The 27,005-nt window shown below is 45.1% G+C and overlaps 1 protein-coding gene across 1 annotated transcript in view; it reads right to left on the reverse strand.

Annotated features, from left to right (window-relative positions):
* LOC135398739 (E3 ubiquitin-protein ligase MIB1-like) overlaps positions 1-27,005 on the reverse strand; it is a 116,841-nt gene that overhangs the window by 15,660 nt on the left and 74,176 nt on the right. The window contains exons 13-16 of the mRNA XM_064630128.1: positions 4,012-4,144; positions 3,307-3,393; positions 2,609-2,770; positions 2,347-2,525 (exon numbers count right to left, since the gene is read on the reverse strand). Coding sequence (XP_064486198.1) covers positions 2,347-2,525; positions 2,609-2,770; positions 3,307-3,393; positions 4,012-4,144 — 561 coding nt within the window. The remainder of the gene's footprint in view (positions 1-2,346; positions 2,526-2,608; positions 2,771-3,306; positions 3,394-4,011; positions 4,145-27,005) is intronic.

Raw genomic sequence — 27,005 nt, forward strand, 5'->3', positions numbered from 1 at the left:
ACGACAACAATTTGTCCATCTTTTCTAGTATGAACATTCAACAAAACCTAGTTCCATATTGGGCACTATACTGTACAATACAGGTTGTTTCACCAAATACAGTACAACGTCTTTATAGTGAAGTTGGTTGGACCACTGAAAAACTTCACTATATCAGTATCTTCACTGCACCAGTAGTTCATAGATGGGAGTTTCAAGAGATTGGGACCACAGGTTTGCTTCACTATAACCATATCTTCACTATTCAGGGTGTCCCTGAAAACGTGTCATTGAATTATAATAAAATAACTACGCCACCTAGAATCATGCGGTCAACGGCATTTGTTTTTACTAGGTTTTTGCCCCCTCCTGGTGTGAATGTAATCTAACTTGAGTTTTATTACGTCAATTTTTACGAACTGAACTCGAAAATTTGCTAAGTAAAGGTTGCTTTTTTACCTCACCAATGTGAAGCACGCGCCAAATTTACTCAAGCTCATGATAATTAACACGGATATTCAGGAGCTATCCCATCGGAAAAAATAGCCAAAGATCATGCTTTTCGGGGCGCTCAGAGCACAGCGCTGGACGAGTTTTTATGCGTCTTCGTTGCTAGCCCGACGAAAGGAGGTTGCTAAACTCAGCCCACACAGGGATAGTAAAAAGAGATAAGACAGGCAGGCTTATCGCATTCTGCTTCTGCTGGAATCATGCTTCCCTCTCCCAATTTTAAGAACTGTCGCTTTTTCTACTATCTGTCTGTGGGCCGGGTTTAGCAACCTCCTTTCGTCGGACAGCACGAAGGCGCTCAAAAAGTCGTGGAGCGCTATGCTCTGGAGGCTCCGAAAAGTATGATGCTCGGCTACTTTTCCGGTGGGATAGCTCCTCAATGCCCCTGTCGTTTATCATGAACTTGAGTGAATTCGCCACGTGCTTCACATTGGTGGGACTTAAAAAAGCGACCTTTACTTGGCAAATTTTCAAGTTCAGTTCATAATAATTAGCATAATAAAACTTAAGTTAGATGACATTCACATCAAGAGGTGGCAAAAACCTAGCAAGAACAAATGCCGTTGACAGCGTGATTCTAGGTGGCATAGTTTTTTTTATTATAATTCAATAACACGTTTTCTGGGACACCCCGTGTAGAGGTTCTACTGTGCGATAAAATAGTCTGACTGAAAAGTCTACTTGTCTGAAAGCACATGACGAATTTACTCCATTGCATTGGAAGATATGTTCCTTGCTGCTGAAAAAAAATATGTGAAAACCTTCTAGTAATAGCTGGAAAAACCAACCAACCACAGAAAACGTCATTTTGAGGCGTGCAAATTGCCGACCGCACTCAGAGCTCCGAAAGAGGCCATGCGAGGAAGCCATGTACCTACCCTTTCACTTTCCCTTTTCCAAGCTTCTGCTGATAACAGCAGCATGGTTGCAGCCCAAAGTTATCTTGAAATACGAGTGAGAAGGAAACAGGGAGGGGCTGGTGACTGTTTCTGTTCCACGGCATCTTGCATTACCTTGACGGAGAACCGAGCTCCCTGACAGTTTGCACACCTCGAAACGACTTTTTTTTTTTTTTCCCAGCCTATTACCATTGTAGTAGTGAATGCATTTTGCAATAGGATGGGGTAAATCTGGTATGCATTTTCCGTTTCTGTGAAAAAAACTGTGGGTTTGACTTGGCAAATTTAGGAGTTCCATTGGGAAAATTCAATTTCTCGCAAATTACATGTGAGAAAAGTGCTCAGAAGTAATGGCAAAATCTCTGCCGAGAGAAATAGCATTGACCCCATAATGTTTGGACAAGCAGATTTCTTCGTACATTTCTTTTTTTTACGTTTGAAGCACGCCATATATTTAACCACACTTACCAAAAATATATGGCGTCCATGTTGCTATCAGACTGACTGTCTTGTTCAAGGTCACTAAACATACTGAGCATCAAAGCGTGCACCCACCAAAGTAATTTCTCTAATATTTTGAATAGATAGAGGCCTTCATGAGGACAACTGAGCTCGGCAGAAGGCACAATGATTTCACAATTTCTCTATGTAACCCCGTTTGCAATGCACTCTGCCATAAGACAAAGAAGAAGAGTCCGTGATGACATTTGATGTTCTGAAGCTGGAATACATAGAAAGGACAAATACATACAAAGCCTCAAATGCCTAAGAAATTAATGATGAAAGAAGGAAATCACTGAAATGAAGAATACCAATGTAATCCAGAAGATGTGGGTTCGAGTCCTACAGCTGGCTAACTTTTTCAGTGACTTCCTTGTTTCATCAAGAAGAGTCCTGCACCGCAACTGTTGAATGCTGTTTTCTCTTTGAGTAGTATTCTTCTCAGAAGGGCACTTACGACTTCTCCTTGTAGCACTTGACAAGTGCTTTGCAGAGGTTGGGATCAGGACAGAGGTCCAAGGGAGCCTGTCCCTTTTTGTTCTTAATGTACAGCTCTGCCCCGTTGGACACTAGGAAGCAGGCAATGGAAGCGCTTGACTTCTTGTCTGCACCCTGACTTCCCAGACCCATCAACAGCTGAAAACAGTAATCTCTTTGAGCTTATGAGCAACATTTTCTCGCAGTGGGCCAGCACAGACTCGTTGAAAAAGGATGCTTACTTCCAGATTCCCACTGCTGGATCCTCTGCCGACTTTAGCAACATCTTGCATGTCCTGCAGGTGACGCAGCTGTGAAAGTGTGTGGTGACGCAAGGCCTCGTGAAGCGGAGTATCGCCGTCTTTATCCGGGATGTTCAGGTTACACCCTTCCCGAACCAGGTGCTGAGACACGATGAGACAAAAATTATCACTCTGTAGTGTCTGCACACGTGTGTTCACTTGAAATGTTAGGAATACTGTTTGGGATGTTTGCTGGGTGGTAAGACAGAAACTAGAGTAATTTAAGTATGCATGACAGAGTGAGGTCAAAGTGGAAAATCAACAACAAGCCACAATTGGTGACACACAGGTGAGAGGAACACTCAGCAAGAACCATCTTACAAATTTAGAGTGATCAGACGATGATGATTCAACCCTGAATTGTCAAGAATTGCTAAAGACGCATTGTTGCAAAGTATGAAATGCATGGCATGCATCATTGTTGAAACATGAAAGATTGGTGAAAGTTGGTCACAGTCATAAACTCCAACCAGACTAACTGAGTGACTGGATCAAACACTCTCCAACTCTGCCATGCAGTCAGATTACTACTGTTTGTGCTCTGTATCCATCCTAAAAGCCCATGATTTACAAGAATACATTGTAGGAAGTTGAATTTAAAGGACAGTTTGGAAAGTTCTGTGGAGAAAAACACTCACCCTGACAATCTGTGCATGTTGCCTCTCTACTGCCAGGTGCAGAGGTGTCTGGAGATTGACATTCTGCAAATCCGTGTTGGCATGCCCCTGCAAGAAGAAATTTAGAAACACCTCGAAAAAAATCCTTTGCTACTGGAACAGGTCCACTAATATTTTAGCGTGTCATTCTGAAACAGTTTTTATCTACAGGGTTAGTCTAGCACACATTTTGATCGCATCATAAAAATAGAACACAAGGTTTGGCACTCCCCAAACTTTGCAGACTTATAGCCATATGTCCTGAGTTTTAATGAAATTCTTTGCAAGCATTATGATCATGTAGAAAGAAAATTAAAACTCAAGCAAAATCTCGCCCGATCCATTTTCAATGGCCTATCTCACACAAACACCATCATTTTTTCTTGTGTCTACTTCACATCCACATCAACTCACACAGGTGCTGTTCCCTATAACGATGTGACATGCCCATGCTGACGTTATGCACTAATCCTCTTCTTCTGTACGTTGGCACCACCTGTGTGCGGTGAAATGAAAATGAAGCGCACACAGGAGAAAATGGCGGCTTTTGAGTGAGATGGGCCATAGAAGATGCATAGAGTGAGATTTTGCTCTATTTTTAATTCTTCTTCTACAGGACCATAACACTCACAAAAAAATGATCCTTCGCATTTGATCTCTTTCACACAAAAAAGGAGTGTCACTCACCTGATGAACGAGAAGTTCTGCAACTTCAACATGGTTGTTGAGAGCGGCCAAATGGAGTGCGGTGTAACCATCATCTTTCTTCTCATCCACAATCCAGGGCCTCGGAAGTTTAGAGAGCAAGGTTCTCATAGCACTGCACACAAGTACGTCCCTTTGTAAGTTTTCCTGCTATGTTTGATATTAATGGAATGGATGAAAGAAAAGCTCAACACAGAACAGTGTGCAGAGCAGCACTTGGAGCATATCCTAGAAAATGCATTTCTTTCCACACTAGAACATTGGAAAAATGTCATTTCTTGTGCACCACAAATGCTTGTGGAACCAGAAAAAACAGTCTGTGGAATACCTCTGTTCCCCGGAACACAGTTTGAGAACTTATGCACTAACTCTGCAGCAAAGCTAGAACAATGCTGCAGGTAAGGCACAGCATTTCATATAACACAACTTGGGCGGTCTATTAGTGGTGACTTCAAACAATGCTTTTCCTCAAATACTAGGTCTTCATTAACATACAGTGTGTCAGTTGTGCCATGTGAGGCATGTTCATGTGGCAAGGGCTTGATGTGAGGAGCTACTCGCAGAACCAGAAAAAGCAGTCTGCAGGATACCTCTGTTCCCCGAAACACAGTTTGAGAACATATGCATTAACATTGCAGCAAAGGTAAGGTATAGCACTTCGTATAGCACAACTAGTGCAGTTTCTTAGTGGTGGTATCAAACAACGTTCAGCTCAAGATAAGCAGCACAGAAACATGCATGTAGATATCTAATGACGAAGTAGGATGACTTCATGGGACAGCTGTTGCGCGCAACAAAGTTTCGCATCAGAATGTGCTCACCTTTGGTTACAATGCCTACCTTGCGAATGCAAAAAATATAAGCGTACATAAGAATAGACAGCGAGCTAGAAACTTTTCATGTGAATATCCAAATTTTCTGCCAGAATCAAGTCATGTGCGATCAATGCATGTGTCCTTGTGGTTGCAAGAAAATAATGTGCACTACTGTTGCAAAAGGAATGCTCCACTATGGCTTGTTTTCTAGTGCTCTACCTAGAAATCAGCCTGCATACCTGTAATCAGCAACTCCTCACCGGTAGTTTCGAAGCAGTGTGGTGCGATATCGCAGATTCTTTTCAGAATGGCGCAGTAAATCTCATTTAGCGGAGAATGGTGCAAAAATGAAATCACTGGCAGTGACAGATGAGGACAAGCCATCACGTAACTAGAGGGTGACAACTCTTAAGCAAAATTTTCACCCAAGGAGGGTTACTCTCAACATGGTTTCCAAAGCAGACACGCTATTAAAGGAGCTGCTTCATTCATGCAAGGAGAGCAAAATTCGTTCTTGGCGAGACAATGGAGAACAACAAAAACCATGTGTGTGAAAAGGAGGAGGTAAACGTTTCTTGGAAACATACAGAGATAAGCAGAGCGAGGTCAGACTCAAATATTCAGAGCTATTTGAAGGAGGAATGAATAGATACTGCCGTGACAGGGTCAAGGAACTGAATAAAGAAAATTTTGCTTTACAGGTACCCTCAAAGCTCCCGGGTTATGACGTCACATTTTGTGTCACATTTTTTGCCCAGCAAGAGTTATCCCGGGTTACCTGGGTTGAATAAAAAAATGCACCCATTACGAAGCGCTGGCTATCTTTTTGGATATAGAAAGACAGCGTACGCAAGTACTGAGATACTTGAGGGATAAAACCCAGGGAAGGGTAACGGACGTATTTTCGTTACAGTTTCCATTTTCGTTACTGCAATATTTTCGTTTCTGTTATCCGTTTCTGATACCAGCTTTTCAATTTCGCTTTCATTACGTTTCCGTTACTGTTTCTGGTAATGGAACGGCTGTTACAGAGCTGTGGGAGAACAGCCCGTCCGGCTCTGTCAGCACCCTGTTTTGCCCAAGCGCTGCATGCGTACACACTATACAAGTAATTTTACATCGTTGGGATGCGCACATCTTGCAAGCTTTTTTTAAAGAAATGTAGGAACATGTCTTCAGTCTTCAGTCACTCTGAGTCCAGCAACCCAAGATGCCCGCAACCTTCATCCAATGTCGCATTCATAGGCGGACGCTCTCAGTAGTAAACAATACTGATAAACACAGTGAAATAAAGACGGTGAAATGAAAGAAGTAAAAATATATATATATATATATATATCGTAGACTGTCATCCTCGTGGTGGAGTAGAGTGCGTAGAGCCTATGTTGTGTAAGTCTCATGTGTTGACGTCATGGAGTTATGAGGACTGGGACGAGTATAGGTAAGTGAGGGATGCACGCTTAGATGCAATATTGTGCTTTGTTTCCATGCTGTCGTGTAATATTTAGAGCATTACGGGAATAGAGTCATCAATATACAAAAATAAAATGAAGTCACTGAAATATCATCGCACAACTGGAATAGCCATTGCATGAATTCAATACCGAACGATAATTTTCGTTTCCGGTAATGGATGACCGTGGTATGTGTTTCCATTTCTGTTATCGTTACCATCTCCAATTTCGGTAATATACCATTTCTGTTTCTGTTATCATTACCATTACCCTTCCCTGATAAAAACTTCCAACTTTAAAATTTTACGTTGGATGCTTTCAGAACCTCCATTTTAACGATAAGGAGCTTCAGTAAAAATATTCCAGAAAAAAAAAAAGAAAGGAAGAAAGAAAGCATTGATACTCGATTTTATTTAGTCCGGTTTTAATCCGGTAGGAACATAGATTGGACGTATATTAGACATCGCAATGCCTCACAACCACGTCCACCGGATGTGACAAATGTCCCACTGTTACATCCAGAGGATATCCATTTATACAGTTATGGATGAGCCTTCCGACGATCCATAGTACATCCATTCCACGTTAGCCGGACATATCCGGATGTCTACTAGACATCCCAAATGTCTTAGACGTTTGGATCTTTCTGGTATGTCTAACAGATGTTTGTGGTTTACTGGGCATGTATGAAAATGGGAGCTGTTCATTGGTTGCTGCTTTCTATGGGGCCGCCATCACATCAAAATTTCCCCAACATGGAGGTGTTGCTCAGAATGGCCAAGAGGGGATTTCGTGACAAATTTTTTCACAAACTACTTTAACTTCATCCTGTGAGTGTATATCCTTATGTACGTATCTGCAAAATCAGCTTCCACTTTCGCTGTGCCATCATTATATTTACATGAAAATTATACATTTCAATGCTGATGTTAGACCTAGTGAGGACCACAATCCGAAGAAAATAGCAGGAAGGACGCCACAGATGCATAAAATTTCACGTGTTTTTGTTGAATTTTATTCACCGGTACACTGTATATATACATCTTTGCCACTTTCTGATTCCATCTGCTTATTTACGCAATTAAAATTCATACCGGTAGCTGTCCGCATACAGCGAAGCAGTTTCTGCAATTCTGCGTCTTCCTGACACGCCTCTCTCTATGCACATAGCACTGATAAAAGTGGCAGCAAAATCCATAGTTTTGGTATGTCACTACGGTAATCCATTTAAATACAAACCAATCCAGCTTCCCCAATATGGTGGCCCCCAGTAAATAAGGGTGAAGTATAAATTTGGGTAGCTTGTAATAATACCAAACTGTATTTCGACGGGTGACATCCCTCAAAACATGGGCAGAGGTCCAGGTATAGATAGGTCCCATTAATGGCCAGATTCCCTTTTAATCCCGTGTATAAAAAAGGGAGTCTGGTCATCAATGGGACCTGCCTATACCTAGAGCTCCACCCACTTTGATTTCTCTGCCAAATCAGTTCAATATTAATTCTCTCTATTAGTTCTCAAAATACAGTTTGTTATTAATCCCAGGCTATCAGAGCTATGTTGTACAAAATATAAGTGCGCAAGCAAGCTGGTAAAGATCCAAAATAGGAAGCATATCCTAGAGCCTGAGAAGGGAGGCACTAGAGTCTCTAAATAAGCTTCGCTTCAGAGTATCGACACTGAAGTCCAACGGAGAGCAGGACCGCCATCTTGTTTCCGCACCACACCGGTACCATCCCCAGTTGAGAATCAAAGATGGCTAACATAATGCTAGCTGCGGGATAGAGAACCGTGTGTGATTGTTGTGCGATAATCTATGTACTGTCCACCAGAGCGTCCCAAGGATGACAAGGTGAACTCAAGGCCGTCAACCTTCATGAGCTACTTGCAAAAGAAAGGAACATTTCACCCGCACACGAAAGATGGCATTGTGCGCCAAAGTGCGAGTGCAGCCTTCTTTTCTTTGCTCAGTGAACATGAACGAAGACACAAAAGCGACTAAAAACGTGACCTCATTTGTGTGCAACACTAATAAAAAGCCACACTTGACCTTCGTGAAGAAATACGACTGTGTGAAACGGCGGTGTTCTCCGCCAGCGTTGTTTCGGTTTCGCTATATCTACCAACGTCATGATTACGTCACAGTGACGTTTCTTCGGCAGATGTCTGTTCACTAGGTGCCGCCATTTTCAGGAAAGCTGGATTGGATTGGATTGGATTGAATAGGATATTCCCTGGCAACCTACCAACATAGTGGATTTTGGGATTTTGTGACCACTTGTATCGGCGCCACCTGGATGGAGAGGGGCATTTTGGGAAGAGAGAACTGCAGAGAGTCACGCAGAACTGCTTGCTGTCAGAACTGACTAGCCAAGTTTGAATAGACTGCCAGTATTATATTTTAGTTATGAAACATAACAAGATAGTATCAAGAACGGGCAAAAGTGTGGTATACGAATAAAAGACTGTCACAAAATGCAAATTTTTAGGCATCCGTAGCATTTTTCTTGCCACATTCTTGTGACAGCTGTTTTTACTAGGCCTAACAAGCGTCACACTGGTTTTGCCACCGGCTGCGCGAACAAGTAAAAGCTAGCCATACTGTACGAGCCCCGTTAACTAACCACATTAACCGCATGTGACAAGCAAACATGGTAATGAATGAGTTTTGAAATACATTTCAAGAGACAAAAGCGGATCTCTCTATCTCTTAAAAACAAACAAAAACAGAACTACTGTTTCTCCACACTAAGGATGGGGTGGGGAACCAAAGCCGGGACGGGATAGTTTGTACATTATTTGCACAGTGATGTAACGCAGCAGAAGAACGTGGACTACAAAAAGAATAATGAAAAATCATCATGAGAAATCCTCATGCAAAATGTAACACAGATGGTAAATCAATAAACCAATGAACAGCGTTCAGTCTCTGGCACCTTCTAAACAGTCGCCACAACTCACTGATAAAATAGCATAAACGCAGGCGAGCTGGTGGAGGAACTCCAAACAGCAAAAAAAAAAAAAAAGGAAAAGGAAAAAAAAAAAGCCCGAGTTTGGGCACAAAAAAGTAACATCCCTTTTTTGTGCCCAAACTCACACTATTTTGCAGTATGGAGCAATAACTTACTTCATTTTTTGCACCCAAAAAATATGACTCCACCTTGCTCCTTGGTATGCAGTAGGCACTCTTCACAGAACAAATTACAGCGATTTTTCGCTTTTTGTCTGCATCTTGAAAAACTTGACTTTCATTCTAACATTCATACTAACTTGACATGCACAGAAAACGAGCGCAGTGTACGCTCGTTTTCTGTGAATGTCAAGTCTTATCAACAGAAAACAAGCACACCCTTTTCACAAACAGAGACTGTATTTTCCATGTCATGGTAAGTCTCAAAAGTGACGCACAAACCCGAAAATTGCCTTGCGTCCATTCATGAACCGACGCGCAAACACATCGGCGCGCCGGTCGGGCACCGGCCTCGTTGTCAGCACGTGGCAAAACCTCGACGGCGGCGGAGTGGCTGTTAGAGCGCTGCACGGGCCTAATTTTCAGGCCCGTGCCCGGCTGCTACGGCCGTACGCGGCCCGGGCCCGACGTCTTCTATATATTTTCAACCCGGGCCCGGTCCGAGCCCGACTCTGCTCTATTTGTTCTCGAGGTTCGGAGGCGTATTTAGATTTACTAAAGAGCACAACGCAGCAAGGAAAAGGACGCAGTTAATTGGTGGAGAGTCAGGAGGTACACTAGAACGCAGCAGCGGCTGTGTTTCTCTGTCGGCAAGCCGCTCTGTGCTTGGTGATTGTTTGCTTCGGAACGCAGCGCGCAGCGGCGCGCGGCCTATGTACATTGCGGTTCAAGAGAGACTCATCGCCACTCTATTGCACATGCTCCGGTGTTAGTTCCTCTCTCTTGAACTCTCACGCGAACGAAATATATGTCAGAACACCTAACCTAACCGACCCTCTTGCCGGACTCTTATAAAAACGAAATATGTCAGAACACTTAACCTCACTGACCCTCGCGCCAGACCCTCACGAGAACGAAATATGTCCCAACACCTAACCTAACTGACACTCGTGCAGGACCCCACACCAATCGTCCCCAAAATGTGTGAGTGCACGCGTGAAATCCAGACCCATTCACGAAATAAGCATGATCACATGTAAAAAAGTGATAGAACTATCACTTTTTTAGATGTGATCATGTGAACATGTCTGGCGTTGTCAAGCCCGTACCCAGCCCGGCCCCGGGTGGCTGAAGCCCGTGCAATGCTCTAGTGGCTGTACGCGAGGCGCACATGCATGGAGGAAAAAATATTTATTTCCTCCATGCGCACATGAACTACGCGGATGAACACATAATTGGCAGCTGGATAGCTGAGCGAAAGGGCGCATTAGTACGCTACTCCTCGCAAAAAATATGTAAACCGAAACTAATTAATTACTCGAAAAACCCCTGAGTGTCGACGCGTTTTTGTTTTTCTGGAATATTTTTCGCTGAACGTTCCGATCGGTAAAACATAGGTCCCGAAAGCGTCCGAAGTAAAATATAAAAGATGGGAGTTTTATTTAATTAATGAGCGTGTATGCAACTGAGCCGATGTCTCAGGGATGCTCACTGAGAATAACACTTTTATAGCGCCACTCAGAGCCGTAGCGACGGGGGGAGGGGGGGGGGGAGGGCCTCACGAGCCCTCACGAGAGAGGGCGCCAAACGGCAGGCCCTGGCAGGTTGGTTGGACAGGATAAAGCGGGAACGAAGAAAATTTCAATTTACGATCTCGGCAGTGCAAATAAGCGCTTTCATTTCTTTGTTTACAGGGCTTCTGACCAATGATTTCCTAAGAAATTCACAGCTGGGGGGGGGGGTATGCTTGGTGAAGGTTCCACTTAAGGAATTTTTCTTAGACACGGCAAAAATCGTGGCACAATGGTGACATATCTGCATAGCTTTCCCGTTTTATTTGTACGTGTTATTACAGGTGTTATTACGTTAGAACACAATACATTAGAAAACAGATTCATTATATGAACGGCATTTCAAAATTAATATGCACAATCACACGACCGACAAAGAAAAAAGACTAGCACCTTGTTTCACGAAGCTCAATGAATACATAGCAACCAACGGTGAAAACTTTAGACGAAAAAAAAAAAAAAAACAGAATACCTCGCTTGATTGAGTTGGGCGCAAATGGTTCTTGATGATCCACATTGAGTTTGCGTGCCAGCACGCATTTTTGCTCGTATATTCGCTCAATATATGCATTGAACAGTCACTTTCAAAAGATTTTGGACAAATGCATGGTAAGATCATCTGCATGACTGTGGTCCTACAGCCCAAGTTTGACAGTACAGGATGTAATTCGTTGCGCCGGACTCACTACCAGAACGTGTTGGTGGCCGCTCTGGGTGGGGTCACCTGAGAAATTTCAGGGGGGGGGGGGGGGGGGGTTGCAAAAATGCAAGGGAGAGTGTACAAAAGTGTAGGGAAATCCCTGCTTCTGACGGCAGTGGATTAGGGGGGGCGCCTCAGATTTACTCTGCCCTGGGCGTAAACTTGCCTCGCTAAGGTTCTGGCGCCACCTGTTTACGAATTATTACTAAACCCAGTACACCTAAATGCAGTATGCCCCTATGCCATTTTGTCCTACACCTAAATAACGTCTATGCGAAATACTACGATTCTACGCCAGCTGCGCTGTCCTTTCGTCTGCACCCCACAAATAAGATTCCACAAATAAGATTTACTGAAGCGCACCACACGGGAAAAAAGGAATTTTGAAAATATACCAAATGGAAATTGTCCCACATTTCCGTCGTCGCGTGGGACACTGAGACACTAATCATATGAGTAGGTGAACGCCCAGCTTATTACAAAGCTATCCGGGGGAGGGGGGGGGGGGGGGGGGGGGGCTCCCCCGGGAAGTCCCACTAAGAGACTGACACCAACCTTTGGAGCTCGGTGCGCCCGGGTCAAAAGAGCGAAGAGGCACCAACCTCAAAAATGCATCTTGCAATTTGTAAAATATGTATCCGCCCACCATACTCATTATCACAGTAGAAGGTGAGGCGAAGAAACACAGAGGATGACGCCACACATAGCCTGAATTTCGCCCAAAGCAATCAGATCAATGAAACGAAGCAGTCGAAAAGGTGCCAGCAGCTGCCAGTAGGATCCGTTGCATATCCGTTGGGACTTGGGAGCGGGTTCAACAGCCGCTGCTCCATTTCATTGACCGTATTCATTATATTTCGCATTCATTATATATCGCATTTCGGGTCAAACACCGAAGATTCAATGCATTTTGTTCCTTTTGCACTCAGTTTTCAAAGGCGTAATGCCTTCAGTTGTGCACATGTTCACTGTTTACGTTCTCTCTGTTTTTCTTTTGTTTTTTTCTGTTCTTTGCCTTTTTTGTCTTTCCCCTTTCACTTTTTTTTAATAACAAGCCGACATACATCTGGCTTACCTTTCCTTTCTTTTTTTGTTAATAAACATATCCGCTCCCAAGAGCTCTTCTGTGACGTTGAATAGCGGGCAGATCATGTTCTAAGGGCATCATTTGCCATATCCCTTTTGCTTTTGTGCTTTCGCAGTTTGGCGACCCCCGCTGTGTCTGTCACGACCCCCCAGTGGTTCGCAACACATACTTTGGGAAACGCTGATCATAGCGAAAATGTTACGTTGCAGTCATTTTTTCAGCATGCCTACCACTCGGGAAGATTATGCTATCCACAACTGTCCAATAAAATGTGCTAAATGCGGAGCAATGCAAAGAATGACATACTTCGAAATCAGGCTCTGCTGTTCACGGTCACTAAAAATAAATACTGAAATCTTGGATTCTTTGCGCCAACTACCGACCTGGGGGACGTCGACAGGGACGGCTTATTTGCGGATAAAATCCGGATATCCGCGCGGATCCGCGGGTATAAGCGCAACCGCGCTGGTCATAACCAACTGTAAGTGCGATTCAGGTTTCATTTGCTCACTCATATTTGATTGGTCATACGTCTCGCAAGGTATATGTAGACAGGTACAGTGAAGCTCCCATAGGCCCATGGGTCTTCAGAAGGACGCCATGATAAAGACCGTCAGCGCCATCTATCGATTGTGCGGACTACTACGATTGTAAACAAACGACGTCATAGATGACGTCATCTGTATGAATAATAGTCAGCGCATAATTAACCCTGGTGAGTCTGCTCGCGCGCGTGCTGCTTCTGTTTTATTTGTTTCCGGTAACGAACAGCTGGAACACATTCCAAAGCCGTTGGCTCACGAGCCTAAAGAAACTTTCCCTTTTCCTGCCCAAACCATACATATCACCCAGCAGGGCAACAGCACCAGTCGAGAACGGAGAAAAAACTGGTCCAGGTTAAGTCGTGCTAAAAACTCGTTTAACGACAAATGGCAATTCGTAATGCATACAGGCATCGCAGGTGTTGAAACACTTAGCAGGAGGAGCATCCTAATGACCACATAGAAATCGGGAAGGTTAATTAAGGTCAATTTCTCACCTAGAGCTAAATGTCCGCGTAGTTATTAGCCGTTTACGTATTTCCAATAACTGCTCATAATGGGTCCGTTGCGCAAACAAGACAGTGTCGGCACCCACGCAGACATCATGGCCGCTCTCGCCATGGTGAAAGCTTCTTCGTAAGGGCCGGGTCCCATAGCTTTATGCGAGCAGCAGCAGCAGCAACACGGCAACATGGCAGCAGAGCAGTTTTCTGCTGCGGCTGCTCTGCTGCTAGAGGCGTCCCATAGCTTCGTCGCTTCGTTTTGAATTAGCGGCAGCAACGGCGTAGGAGGTCCAAAACGTGTTGGCAACTACGGCATTGTTTACGTTTCGAACATTCCGTAGGTAGAGGTGTGCGCCGTGGGCATTTTTTTCGGCGGCGGCGTAGAGCACGTTGAAGGGCCGGCGTCAGCGGCGTCACGCCGATGCTGTCATATCGGCGTGCGCCCCGTGGGCTGTCAATAGGTTCTCTTCTCCAACGGGGACGCACGAACACCTCAGAGCGGGGGTATTTTCTCCATCATAGTCAACGCGACGGTGGCAGTATTTACTGTACCTTGCACCAAACAAGTGCGTCAGCACTGGATAGTATTATGAAAGAAAACCGAACACACAAAGGAACATTAGGAGAAGTAAAGCACTTCAAGGAGTCGTTGCGGGCGCGTTAAGTGCGCGTTAAGCGCTGGAGAAAACAACATAGCGTAGAAGCCCGTACGGACCCTTTCTTCCCTCCGGGCTGTTGACCCACAATTCGCATGAACCTTTAAACACGTCACACCTAACCCTTTAAATACCATGCCAATGATGAGGACGGTGCCCAGAAGAAGAACAGTCTCTGTTCGAAATATCGGCGGCTTCTGTCCTGAGGCAACTCCCTTCCTATAGCTAGGTAATCAGAACGACGAGACATCCCTTTAATGGCAACTACACGAAACAGTTATAGCGAGTGCTGATCGAATGTTCATAGGACGGCGACGTGTGAAAGCTCTGTCCACTGATCCAGTGGCTCTTTTTGGGAAACCAGCTCGTTCGCACCACCAACACCATAGCACTAGTCATTATCCATATGCAGGGTGCTTTGTTTTTTATTCGTCACAGAATTTGTATTTAAAAAATAGCGGAACGAAATAGATGCCGCTTTTGAGTTGGTCAGACGAATATTATCTCGAAGAAAGTATGTAACTATAAGATCATTAATTACCTCAAATACATTAATTCTTTAATTAAGGGATATCGCGTAAGAACGGGATAGCAGAACGGAAGATATTCATCGTTGAAAGCCATTCCATATTTAAGAAATTCTTAAACGCGCACGTGCGCTGAAATATCCGACGCTGAATGGCGCTATGCAAATGAGCCGAAACAAGAAGTACGCAATTTCCGAGCGCAGAAATGACGGAAGCTTCACCTTATCTGGGTTGGAAAGCGATCTATCTGGCCAACAGATTAGCGCCTACACCAATCAGCTCGATAGCTCCAAAGCACTTGGTCCTCTCATGTCGATTGCCCGTCGCTCTTTCTGCGCTCGAAAAGTGCGTAGCAAATAGTGCATTTTGTGTGTGCCTGCGAAAAGCACCCAGTCAGAGAGAGTGTTTTCAATCGCGGAATTGCTAGGCTTATAATGCGCGCGAAGCATGGCAGACTCAACCCACTCGTTGTGGACAAGTTTATACTGTAAAACCCTTTAATTTCGCGGGACCTTAATTTTCGCGAATTTTGCGAATCGAGAAAATTCGAGGAACTCGAGGAGCGGGCGAAATTTAGTTGTTGCGAATATATCCCTACTCGATTCGCGAAAATTTAGGGCTGCGAAATTAAATGATTTTGCAGTATTTATTCATGATAACTACTACAGCCTCTGCAAAATACTGTTCAATGACGTGGTGGGTGCGCCTTATGTCACATCGTTTGCTAACGTTCGCATATTGATATGGTTTCCCAAAAAGAGACACTGCATGGATCAGTGGACAGAGCGTTCATGCGTCGCCGTACTGTGAACGTTCGGCACTCACTATAACTGTTACATGTAGTTGCCATTAAAGGGATGGCTCGTCGTTCTGATTATCTAGCTATGTTGTTTTCTCCAGCGCTTAACGCGCCCAGTCGAAGTTCTTGGGCGACGACCTTCTTGAAGTGCTTTACTTCTCCTAATGTTCCTTTGTGTGTTCGGTTTTCTTTCATAATACTATCCAGTGCTGACGCACTTGTTTGGTGCAAGTTACAGTAAATACTGCCACCGTCGTGGCGTCTATGATGGAGAAAATACCCCCGCTCGGAGGTGTTTGCACAGGGGTGGCATCCAATGTATTGCTCCGTAGACGAAAGCGTGCTGGGCGAACGCAATGCATCCTGGACAGGTCCTGGTCGTACGTCACAGCAAACTTCAAGGCGCACGTGACCTTAAAGATGGCGGCGCCCGTGATCGGCGGCCAAACCGTTTGTAAACAATGCGGTTGTTGTTTCTAGACGACGTTTTCGATGTTTTTCGACCACGGTAATTATTTTTATCCGATAATCTCGCAGTAAAACGCGCAGTTTTACACATAAAGCCTCGTATTGTTGACAAGTTCCAAAGATGTGATGACGACCGCGCGTTAAGACTTACCGAGCCGATGCGATGTACTTAAACAAAGGTGAAATGGGCTACCATGTTGGGGAAGAAGCGCGTCATAGTTTACGCTGGCAAAATACGGCCATCTCTTGGTGTTAAGACGGTGAAAATATGTCGGTAAGCGGCAAAACGACATGTAAACAAAGTCACATGGCCTCAAAATGACGTTTTCTATGACGTGCGACCAGGACAAGATGGCAGTTTTGCCAAAAGCACCCGCTTGAGGGTAGTTACAACAATGGCGGGTTTGTGTCACCCCTGTGGGTGTTTGTGCGTCCCCGTTGGAGAAGAGAACATATTGACAGCCCACGGGGCGCACGCCGATATGACAGCATCGGCGTGACGCCGCCGCCGGGCCTTCAAGCTGCTCTACGCCGCCGCCGAAAAAAATGCCCACGGCGCACACCTCTATCCGAAGGCGTACGCAGTAGCTAAGCCACACGTAGGAATGCAATTCTAGGTGAAAGGCTGATATGAGTGGGATATATTATGGATCACAAGTGGACTGTGAAATGATTGTGGTGGTGGTCTGAGCCTCATATTACCTAACTGACTCTTCGTTCATGTGTACAAGTCTCGTGACATTCAACGTAGGTTCGTCCTTTCGCACTGCTGGGGTTGGAGACTCTTCTACAGGATTTTGTCGTATTAATATCGCCTCGTTACTAGGATTCGATATTTTCATTTATTGTGACTGTCAAATGCGTACGTTGCTGATAGTGAAATAAAGCTGTCTAACGAAAACGAAGGCCTCTTCTGCTAGTCATCACTAGTTTCTGTCTCTTTTCATAAGGTAACGAGTTCATTGCCTATCTCTATCGAACCCTTTTCAAGAGTCAGTTTCATTTACAACAACCTAGCTCGCAAGTCGTCGACCCTCACAAGAAATGTGGTCGGTATGGTTTTCACACAACATGGACGTGAACGTAATTTGCTTGTAGTACGTTACCAGGCCACGGGTTTTCAAGTACTTTCCAGAAAATAAGCGAACATGTTAGCTACAACTCTGGTACACAACATATGTATCACGTAGGTTCGGTCGAACACTTTATTGAACTTTATGAACCGAATTATGTCCTGAAAGCGCACTTCACGCAGTCCCGATGATTGAACACTCGCTCCAAACTACTGGCAATCACAAGCGTGTCCAGCTCTTCAGAAACAAATCGCAGAACAACCAGACACAAACCTTCTGCCGTCACTCTCTGCCCTGCTAACCCTAAACACCGTCGAGCGAAAACAATACCAACCAACCTCCTGAATGTCTTGCGAGACCGGCAGCTCAAGCTGCAGAGCAACAGGGCAGCACAGCAACCAAAAATTCGGATACGGGAGCAGCAGGGAATTTCTGCAGCTCGGCAGCGCTGCTGCTCCCGCCCAGAGCTATGGGACCGCTCGTGTTCGCTGCAGCTCTGCTGCTCCGCTGCTGTTGCTCTGCTGCTGCTGCTCAAATCGAGGCTATGAGGATATATTCCGCTCATCTGTTCGTACCTGTTAATCTTAGCTTACAGCCGCGAGATGTGAGCCTCGTTTCCTTGCGTTCCTATTTAACTGAAACTGAGTACAAACTGCGTATATACAGGGTGTCCCAGAAAACGTGTCATTGAATTATAATAAAAAAAACTACGCCACCTAGAATCATGCGGTCAACGGCATTTGTTCTTCTTAGGTTTTTGCCACCTCCTAATGTGAATGTCATGTACTCCAAGTTTAATTATGTAAATATTTGCAAACTGAACTCAGAAATTTGCCAAGTAAAGGTCACTTTTTTACCCCACCAATATGAAGAGCGTGCCGAATTCACTCAAATTCATGATAATTCACAGTGATATTCACGAGCTATCCCATCGGAAAAAATAGCCGAATATCATGCTCTTCGGAGCACCGGACAATAGCGCGCGATGACTTTTTGAGCGCAATCGCTCTCAGTGCGACGAAAGGAGGTTCCGAAGCCAGCCCACAGAGTGATAGTAGAAAAAGTAACAGTTCCTAAAATTGGGAGAGGGAAAGCATTAGCCCAGCGAAAGTCGAACGTGATAAGCCGTGCCTGTTTTATCTCTTTCTGTGATGTCGGGGAGGTCTGGGTTTCCAACCTCCTTTCGTCGGACTGACAAAGATTGCGCTGAAAAATTCATCGTGCGCTATTCTGTGCGACCTCCGTAGAGCATGATGTTCGGCTATTTTTTCCGATGGGATAGCTCCTGAATGTCCCTGTCAATTATCATTAATTTGAGTAAATTGGACACGCTCTTCACATTGGTGGGGTAAAAAAGTGACCTTTACTTGGCAAATTTCCGACTTAAGCTCGCAAAAATTTACATAATTAAACTTACGTTACACGACATTCACATGAGGAGGTGGCAAAAACCCAGTAACAAATGCCATTGACCGCATGACTCTAGGTGGTGTAGTTTTTTTATTATAATTCAATGACACGTTTTCTGGGACACCCTGTATATACTACGACGCATGGATAAACAAGCACTGGCACGTGCGCAGAGGAGCAGGATCTGGAAGAATGTTCGGGCGGTTCACGACTCTGTATATGTGTACAAAGGGCGACATTTACTTACTCCTACACTGAAATTATAAATAAACAATTAGTACACACACACAAATCATACGTACGTCGTAAATGTTTTCTATTTACGATCGTAGTTGTGCTACCAACATTACGCGTCAAAAAATAAAAAAAGGGGTTGGGGCGATTGCCCCTCCAAAACGCTAGGTTACACATTAGTACTCCCCCTCTCCCCTCCCCAGATACGAAGCGAGGGTCTGGATCCGCCCCTGCCGTGTCGATAGGTCAGACTTGGTATTGTCGCTGCTTTTTCGCTACCGTCTTACCTTGCGTCTCGTTTGAATGTACACTTTTGATTGTATATTGTGGATGTCGGATCCTGAGTCGAGTAACGTGGAAGACAATGTTCCTTTCACGCATAACAGCGCGACGAAAAGCATAATTGATTCGTCGTAGTCTTCCTGCTGCACCCCATTACCATACCGGGTCATGTAATTTGAATTCCTTATGCGATGAATCACGCGCGGCTATTTTTTCTTTTAAAGTTTGGACAAGCTATGCCTAATTTTATCCTTATCCCCAACGCAGCTTGTCGTCTGCTCGCCAAAACTCGCGCCGTCAGAACCCCTGCTAAGCCACCTCCCCAGCAGGATAGCGGGACCCCTGCAGCTCTGGGGTGTTATGACGTCATTTCCGCTAACCCTGATTTTTCGCCCACTAAGTGACTATTGGCTTGGCTCCAGGCTATAAATGGCCGCTGTTCATGGTAGTTGGCTGGGACTGTACCCTGTTCGTTTTAGTTTCAGCCTCTTCGTAGGCTAGGTGGCGCCTCTGGGTGGCGCGAGCTACCGCCCGTTCCAGAGAGAAAAGCTACATCATCCACCCATTTCTCCTTTTGGTGTTGCACGATACCTATTGTCGATTTATATGATGTAATAATGATCTACATGATCTAGGCATCCATGTATTACAACAGGCCTACCTATGTGTCCAAAAGTATAAAATAAGTGTTATAGCACGCATTTTGAGGAAGTCGATTCTCGCAATTACTTGAATGTGCATGAATTGTTTCATACCTGCATAAATAATAACTCATACCAGACAAGACAACTCATACCGAGCGAACGCATACCACACTTAACCGTCCTTTCCTTTTTATGCGAGAATGGGTGTTGATTATGGGAGTGGTTTTTTTTCTTTTTCTGCCACCCAAATTCAAGTCATGCCGGGAAAGGCTACACCAGGAAAAAATGTCACAGAATGTGACTTATGCTGAAGGAAATGTACGAATCCCACAGATAACATTTGCCGATGCACACTAAAGTATAGTTCAAGCGCACTGCAGTTGTAATGGGAAACGGGAATTTTTTTAAAGAAACCATTTCAAACTGTCTGGTATGAGCTGAGGTGCGGCACGAATAGAACAGAACAGCTAAATCAAATCTAAAATTAAAAAGGAATCTACCTCTTTACTGTGTTTTTTTTTCTCTCTCTCTTTTTTCTGGCTCTATTTTTCCACCCACAAACGCGTTCGGGAGTAGCCAGTCCTGACTGGGTCGGGACTAACATATCCATCTTTTTCTTTCATTTCCATCACGAATACAACGTCTGGAGAAGTGTGCCAATGGACACCTTTCGATTTTCCCGAAAAGTATTGTGATGAGCCGGAATACGGGTTGGATACTTACCGAAATATAACTTGCGTTAGTATTCCACAGGACGACGAAAATGCAGGACAATTTCAACTTGACTTCTTTTCAAAATTGCTTATTTGAAATAACCATTGCAGTGAAGTTTAACCATCGTTCAGTGCGCTTCGGTAAATGTCATTTGGGGAATTCTAGTAAAATTCTGTGACATTTTTTCCTGATATGGCCTTTCCCGACGTGACGTGAATTTTGAGGTTGAAAAGCTGCTCCCAAAAACAACCCCCTTCCCGCTAAAAAAGTTGTGTGGTATAAGTCCGCTTGGTATGAGTTGTCCAGGTACGCGATGTCTTGGTATGAACTGGGTGGTCGCCGCACCCTTGCGCGACGTGCGAGTATGAGAGTCATGCTACGTCATGTACTCTGCGACCGGTGGAGGAGAGTCCCAGGGAGTCGACTCTCGAGCACCTGTGGTGTTGAATCTTTGAATTTTAGAACGGGAGACATAGCCACGGGTACGACGTCACGAGAGGCGGCATTTTTGCCCACAAAGGGTCTACTCTCTCGAGTCCGAACGCGAGCTTAGTGTGACACAGCTTTTTCTTTGGAGCTGAATTTCAGGCCAAGGTTGAAAAAGACTTTTGCTCGAGAAAGATAAGTGAGTAAATATAACTGAATAAAACTTTCGGAGGACCAAGTGCAATCCTTCTCGGGTCAGCGGCACGTGTAGCAGCGGCAGCTATCATGGCGGCGAGCAGTGTGTCTGTATCACGACCTACTAGATTATACCGACCATGTCATAACCCCTATGAGAAGCCCGTCCGCACGATCCGCTAGGGGCGCTACTCATCGGCACGCGAGGTCTACATCATGATTGGACAATGGAAACTTGGAATTTTGAACGCGCAGAAGCGGACGTACGACTACCGTAGCAGACGGCAGCAACAGCTCCTATGAAAACGCGTAGAATGATGATGATAATCAACTTTAGAAAGAAGCATCTCCCCAGGGACATCCACCGCTTGTGCAAATATACTAAGGTAAGCCCAAGTACAAAGTATTGCAGAAATTGAGTAAGCAATAGCCGGATCGATGAGTAGCGCCACCGCTAGCTTCTAAATGCGATGCTGGGAAGTGGTGCCTATGACATGGTCGTTATAATCTAGTAGGTCGTGGTCTGTATAGTTGTGGAACAGCGATGCATAATCAAGTTCCTTGTGAAGGAGAACGTCAAACCAGCTGAGATTTTGCAAATATTACAGGCACAGCATGGGGAGCAAGCGACGTCAAGAGGAATAGTGCACGAATGAGACAGTTTGGCGAAAGGCGGGTTATGGTTGTTGGCATATAAAGAAAGCGACAACATACGTGCATATAGCGCGCGCGCGCTCAGCCCACTCTGCGCGGGACGGTTGAATAAACCATTCTTGTTCCACCGTCACTGGATTGCTTTTCTCCGATCCACATCTAGGTTATGGACACGGTTGCACTGTTTGTTGAAGGAGAAGATATGTCTGACTCAAGCAAGTTCGCGGTGGCCAAGTTGGTGGACGGAAACTACTAGGCATAGAAATTTAAAATTAAGATGCTTCTCATCCGTGAAGAAACCTGGAAGTATGTCACCAAGGCAGCACCGGAGAGTCCGCCCACTACGTGGATCGCAGGAGACCGTAAGGCGCAAAGCACCATTTGTCTCAGCATTGATGACAGTCAGATTATTCATGTGTCTAATTGTTCCTCTGCATGGCAAATGTGGGAAGAGCTGAGAAAGATCCACGAGAGGGCAAACCTCACCAATAAGATTTACCTTTTGAGAAAGCTCTATCAGTCGAAGCTGGATAAGGATGAAGACATGCGGGCATATATCAGGCGCGTTCTGGAACTGGTGGAACGTCTCAGAGGGATTGGTCAACTGGCTGCCCTTCTTCTGAGTGGACTTCCAGACAGCTACGAAGCACTTGTTACTCGTCCTGATGACAGTCTCACATTGGAATATGTGAAAGGGAAATTGGCCGACGAGTACAAGAGGAGACACGAGATGACGGCTTCAACGTCTGATACGGAAACTGCGCTTCGTGCTCAAGGTCAGGGCACCGCAAGGAATTCTCGGGACAGTCGGGAATGTTTCTTCTGCAAGAATATTGGCCATATTCGGCGAAATTGTACAGCACGGCAAGCCCAGAGGAGGAACCTTCAGAGAGTCAGGACGGCAGCGTCCGAACGATCGTCATCGACAGAGATAGCCTTCTTTTCGGGAGGTGATTGTTCTCTGAAGAACTGGTCCATCGACTCTGGAGCCACTAGCCACATGTGTAATGACCGCAGCTTCTTCACGAAGAATTACAAGGATAAGACGGAACTTGTCACCGTGGCTAATGGACAGCATGTCACCTCTCAAGGCATACGAGACGGAATCCTTCATTTTCCAAGTATCCCAGTCCACAGTAAAGAGGATTCAAGTCAGGAACGTCCTTTATGTGCCTGCTCTAGAAACGAACCTTCTCTCTGTGAAGCGGCTAACAGAGCTTGGGTACGTGGTGACATTTGACGACGACCGTTGCATCATTACCAGGACTGGTGCAATGGTACCTACAGGAAGAATTCAGGGAGATCTATACCGATTAGGTACAAGCAGTACGGAAGGTGCCTACGCCACGCGAGTTTCGAGCCACAGGAACTGCATTCATGTCTGTCTGGCACCATCGTTTGGGACATAGGAGTTGAGGCAGTTAAACGGCTACACAGCAAAGCCTTAGCAGAGGGAATTCACATCCAAGACTGTGACCATATGCCTAAATGCACAAGTTGCATCAAAGGCAAGATGAAGCGGAAATCATTTCCGAAAGAAAGCTCCCGTGCTGATCACATCCTGGATCTTGTCCACACAGACGTTTGTGGGCCAATGAGGGTGCTCACGCCAAGCAAAAACAGATACTTCGTTACCTTTATACAGGGTGTCCAAAATTAAGCTTTCACTAGCACTTTATAAATAGGCGAACAAAAGAAAACTGGCTGCTATTTTTCTGTTCCTTGAGTAAGAAACAGGTGCTACATAATTAGCAGCACCTGTTTCTTACACAAGTAGCGTAAAGTTACCATCCGGTTTCCTGTCATCGCTGTGTTTGCGTAGCGCTCGTGAAAGCTTAATTTTGAACACCCTGTAGATGATTTCTCCAGATATACGGTGGTCTACCTGTTGACATCGAAAGACGAAGTTTCTTCTAAACTTGAAGAATTTTTGGCGCTGGTGAAGAATAAGTTTGGGAGATATCCACGAATCCTTCGTGCTGATAATGGTTCAGAGTACACTGCTGGGAGAACTAGACATTCTACGCAATCAAGGGATCACACTCCAGACTTCTGTTCCATATAATCCCGAACAGAACGGCGTTGCAGAACGGAAGAACCGTACCCTATGCGAAAGTGCCAGAAGCATGCTTTTCGGCGCGGATATGCCGGAAATGTATTGGGGAGAAGCTATCTTGACAGCTTGCTACGTTCAGAATCGACTTCCCACGAAAGCAGTTGATAAGACACCGTATGAGCTGTGGAATGACAGTAAGCCGAACCTTGAATATCTGAAGATGTTTGGAGGCCAAGTATTTGTGCATGTCCCGAAAGAAAAACGGAGCAAGTGGGACGCTCGTGCTGTTGAGGGAATTTTGGTCGGCTTCAGCGAAACGCAAAAATGCTGCAGAGTCCTTCTGAAAGGGAGCCGTAGAGTAAGAGTAGCGCGCAGCGTAATCATTGACGAGAGTCAAGTGATAGAGAAATTCTGCTGCGAATCGAAACGCTATCCCACTGTTCCAACGGATGTACAAGAATCGGAGAGTGCGGGCAAGACCGGGCAACATGATAACCAACAAATGAAGTTGAAATCGAAATACAGGCAGGCTTATCGAGAAACGAAGCTCTAGGGGAACAAGACGACATAGAGGACGACGTAGTCCCGCCTGTTCCTGTACCTCGTAGCTCACAGAGAAGCAACAAAGGAGTTCCGCCGGAACGGCTGACGTACGCCCCTTCCAAGGATCCAGGAAGGAATTGCAAGCGTTGCCCCCTTGTGAACAAACAAGGTGGATATAGATGCGGCGAACGAGGAGATCGAGTCCTTACGCCAACTGAATAGTTGGACCCGTTGCCACCAAGTGGATTTTTAAGACAAAGAGGGACAAGGATGGGAAATATCGATAGATACAAAGCAAGACTTGTCGCCCAAGGATATTCGCAAAAATATGGGGAAGATTACGACGCTACGTTTGCCCCAGTTGCAAAACTCACAACATTGCGGATCCTTCTCACCATATCGGCAACTCAAAAAATGAAGGTGCGTCAGCGTGAAGACTGCGTTCCTCAATGGTGATATTGTGGAGGGATTTATTGGACAGGGGGAAGAACATCTTGTTTGCAAGTTGTAGAAATCTCTTTACGGCCTGAATCAAGCCGCACGAGGCGAACACGGTGCTTCTGCAGGAAGGCTTTACCCGAAGCACGGCTGATCCACGTCTGTACACCAAAGTGATGAGTAAGAGCCCCATGTATATTTTGCTATACGTGGATGACATGCTGATTAGCCATGTAGATGACGGTTACATCCCATTTCGCCTATTCCCATTTTGCCTAACCCGGATTATCGGATTAAAGAGGCGGGAGGGGTAACACCCGTTAGGCGAAATGGGACTGCCGTGCAATCTCATTAGGCAAAACGGGACTGTCGGCAAGTGGGCGTTACTTACACGCTCCGACCCGATGATGACGTGTGCAAGAAATGAATGTGCTCGTCGGACAACTACCTTACGTCGTCCGAAACAAAGACCCTTTACATTTGCAAATATAACGTGTAAATATAATGTACAAATATAACAAAAACATTTTACAAACATTTTACATAGTGACTCCTGATGGACAGCATGACGAATGAAACAAGGCTTCGAGCCATGTTCAGTGTCACCTGAGCGATGTTAAATATGGAAACTGGCGTCACTATAGTCGTGTTTAATTTAACTCTTTTTTTTTCTTTCGTGATAGCGCCGCGTAGCCATGAGCGACGGCGAGGTTGCTATGAGCGAGATGTGGCTATGTGGAGATGAGAGGTGGCTATGAGCGACGTACAGATGAGAACAGATGGAGAGAGGACAGCAGGAAGGAGTGAGGGGATAGGGGGTTAATATGCGTCTAGGGCAGACTTCAGGGGGAACTGTGCCGGTATTCGTCTCGAAAGTCTTCGGAAAACCCAGGGAAAACCTCAGACAGCACAACCGGTGGTAGGATTCGAACCCACCGCCTCCCAGTTAGCACGACACCACCGAGCGAGACGCCTTAACCCACGTTCAACCTAACTACCGTATTTTCCGGTGTATAACGCGCGCATTATTCGGTAAAAAGGTGCTCTGAAGAGGGCCTGCGCATTATCTAACGGTGGGAGTTATACACGGAAATATTTTCCGACAGGAATTTCTTTTCTGGTCGGTGTCGTACAAATTCTAGTCTCCTCCAGGGTGTGCTGTGAATTTCTCCCAAATCACTTAGGGTCATTTGAAAAAGCCGGCGTAGGGCGTTGGAATTAATAAAAAGTTGTGATGCTACTTAAGAATGTCATTGAGCAGTCAATAATTCAGAATTGCGAACGGGACATGATGTCGTACCTCGATGCCGTGGGACATCTAATGCATATTGAGTAGAGCTGCAAATTTGGAAGAATTATGAAGTGCAGAAAACAAAGCTGCCCTTTTAATTTAAAAAATGTAAATGAAAACTATGTTTCAGTCTATATTTGTGAACCAACAGATGAGGGAAGAAACCCTGGTGTAATATGAATTATAAATACAGACCTCATGCTTCAATGAAACCAACAAGGTTGCATATAAAGTTATATGAAGATCCGAAATGGACTTTTGGCAGCATGCCAGAGGACCGCCTTCTTTCTTACGTAACACGGATTAGTAGGCGAAGTGGGACTGTCTGCAGCATACATTAGGCCAAATGGGACCCCCTGCAGTTCGAGGTCGGTGAACCTGCTAAGGGATGGCGAGATAATCTGCTAAGAAGCATTAGGCAAAATGGGAATAGGCGAAATGGGAAGACACGGTAGATGACTCGTCCATCATGGAAGTGTGGCGAAACCTAAACAAATACTTTGAAAAGACCTTGGTCACGTAAGCCACTATCTCGGTATTGAGGTGGAAAGGCCACACGAAGATTGTTTCAAAGCGATAAAAACCGGGCTGTTTGGTGGTACATCTTAAAAGCGATAAAACCCCGGTGCAGGGGACACAAAGAGACAACACAGACGAAGCACTGACAGTGCTTCGTCTGTGTTGTCTCTTTGTGTCCCCTGCACCGGGGTTTTATCGCTTTTAAGATTGTTTCCTCATTCATCAAAGGAACAAAATAGACGCG

Source organism: Ornithodoros turicata, chromosome 6, assembly GCF_037126465.1.
Source record: "Ornithodoros turicata isolate Travis chromosome 6, ASM3712646v1, whole genome shotgun sequence".
Taxonomy (NCBI): domain Eukaryota; kingdom Metazoa; phylum Arthropoda; class Arachnida; order Ixodida; family Argasidae; genus Ornithodoros; species Ornithodoros turicata.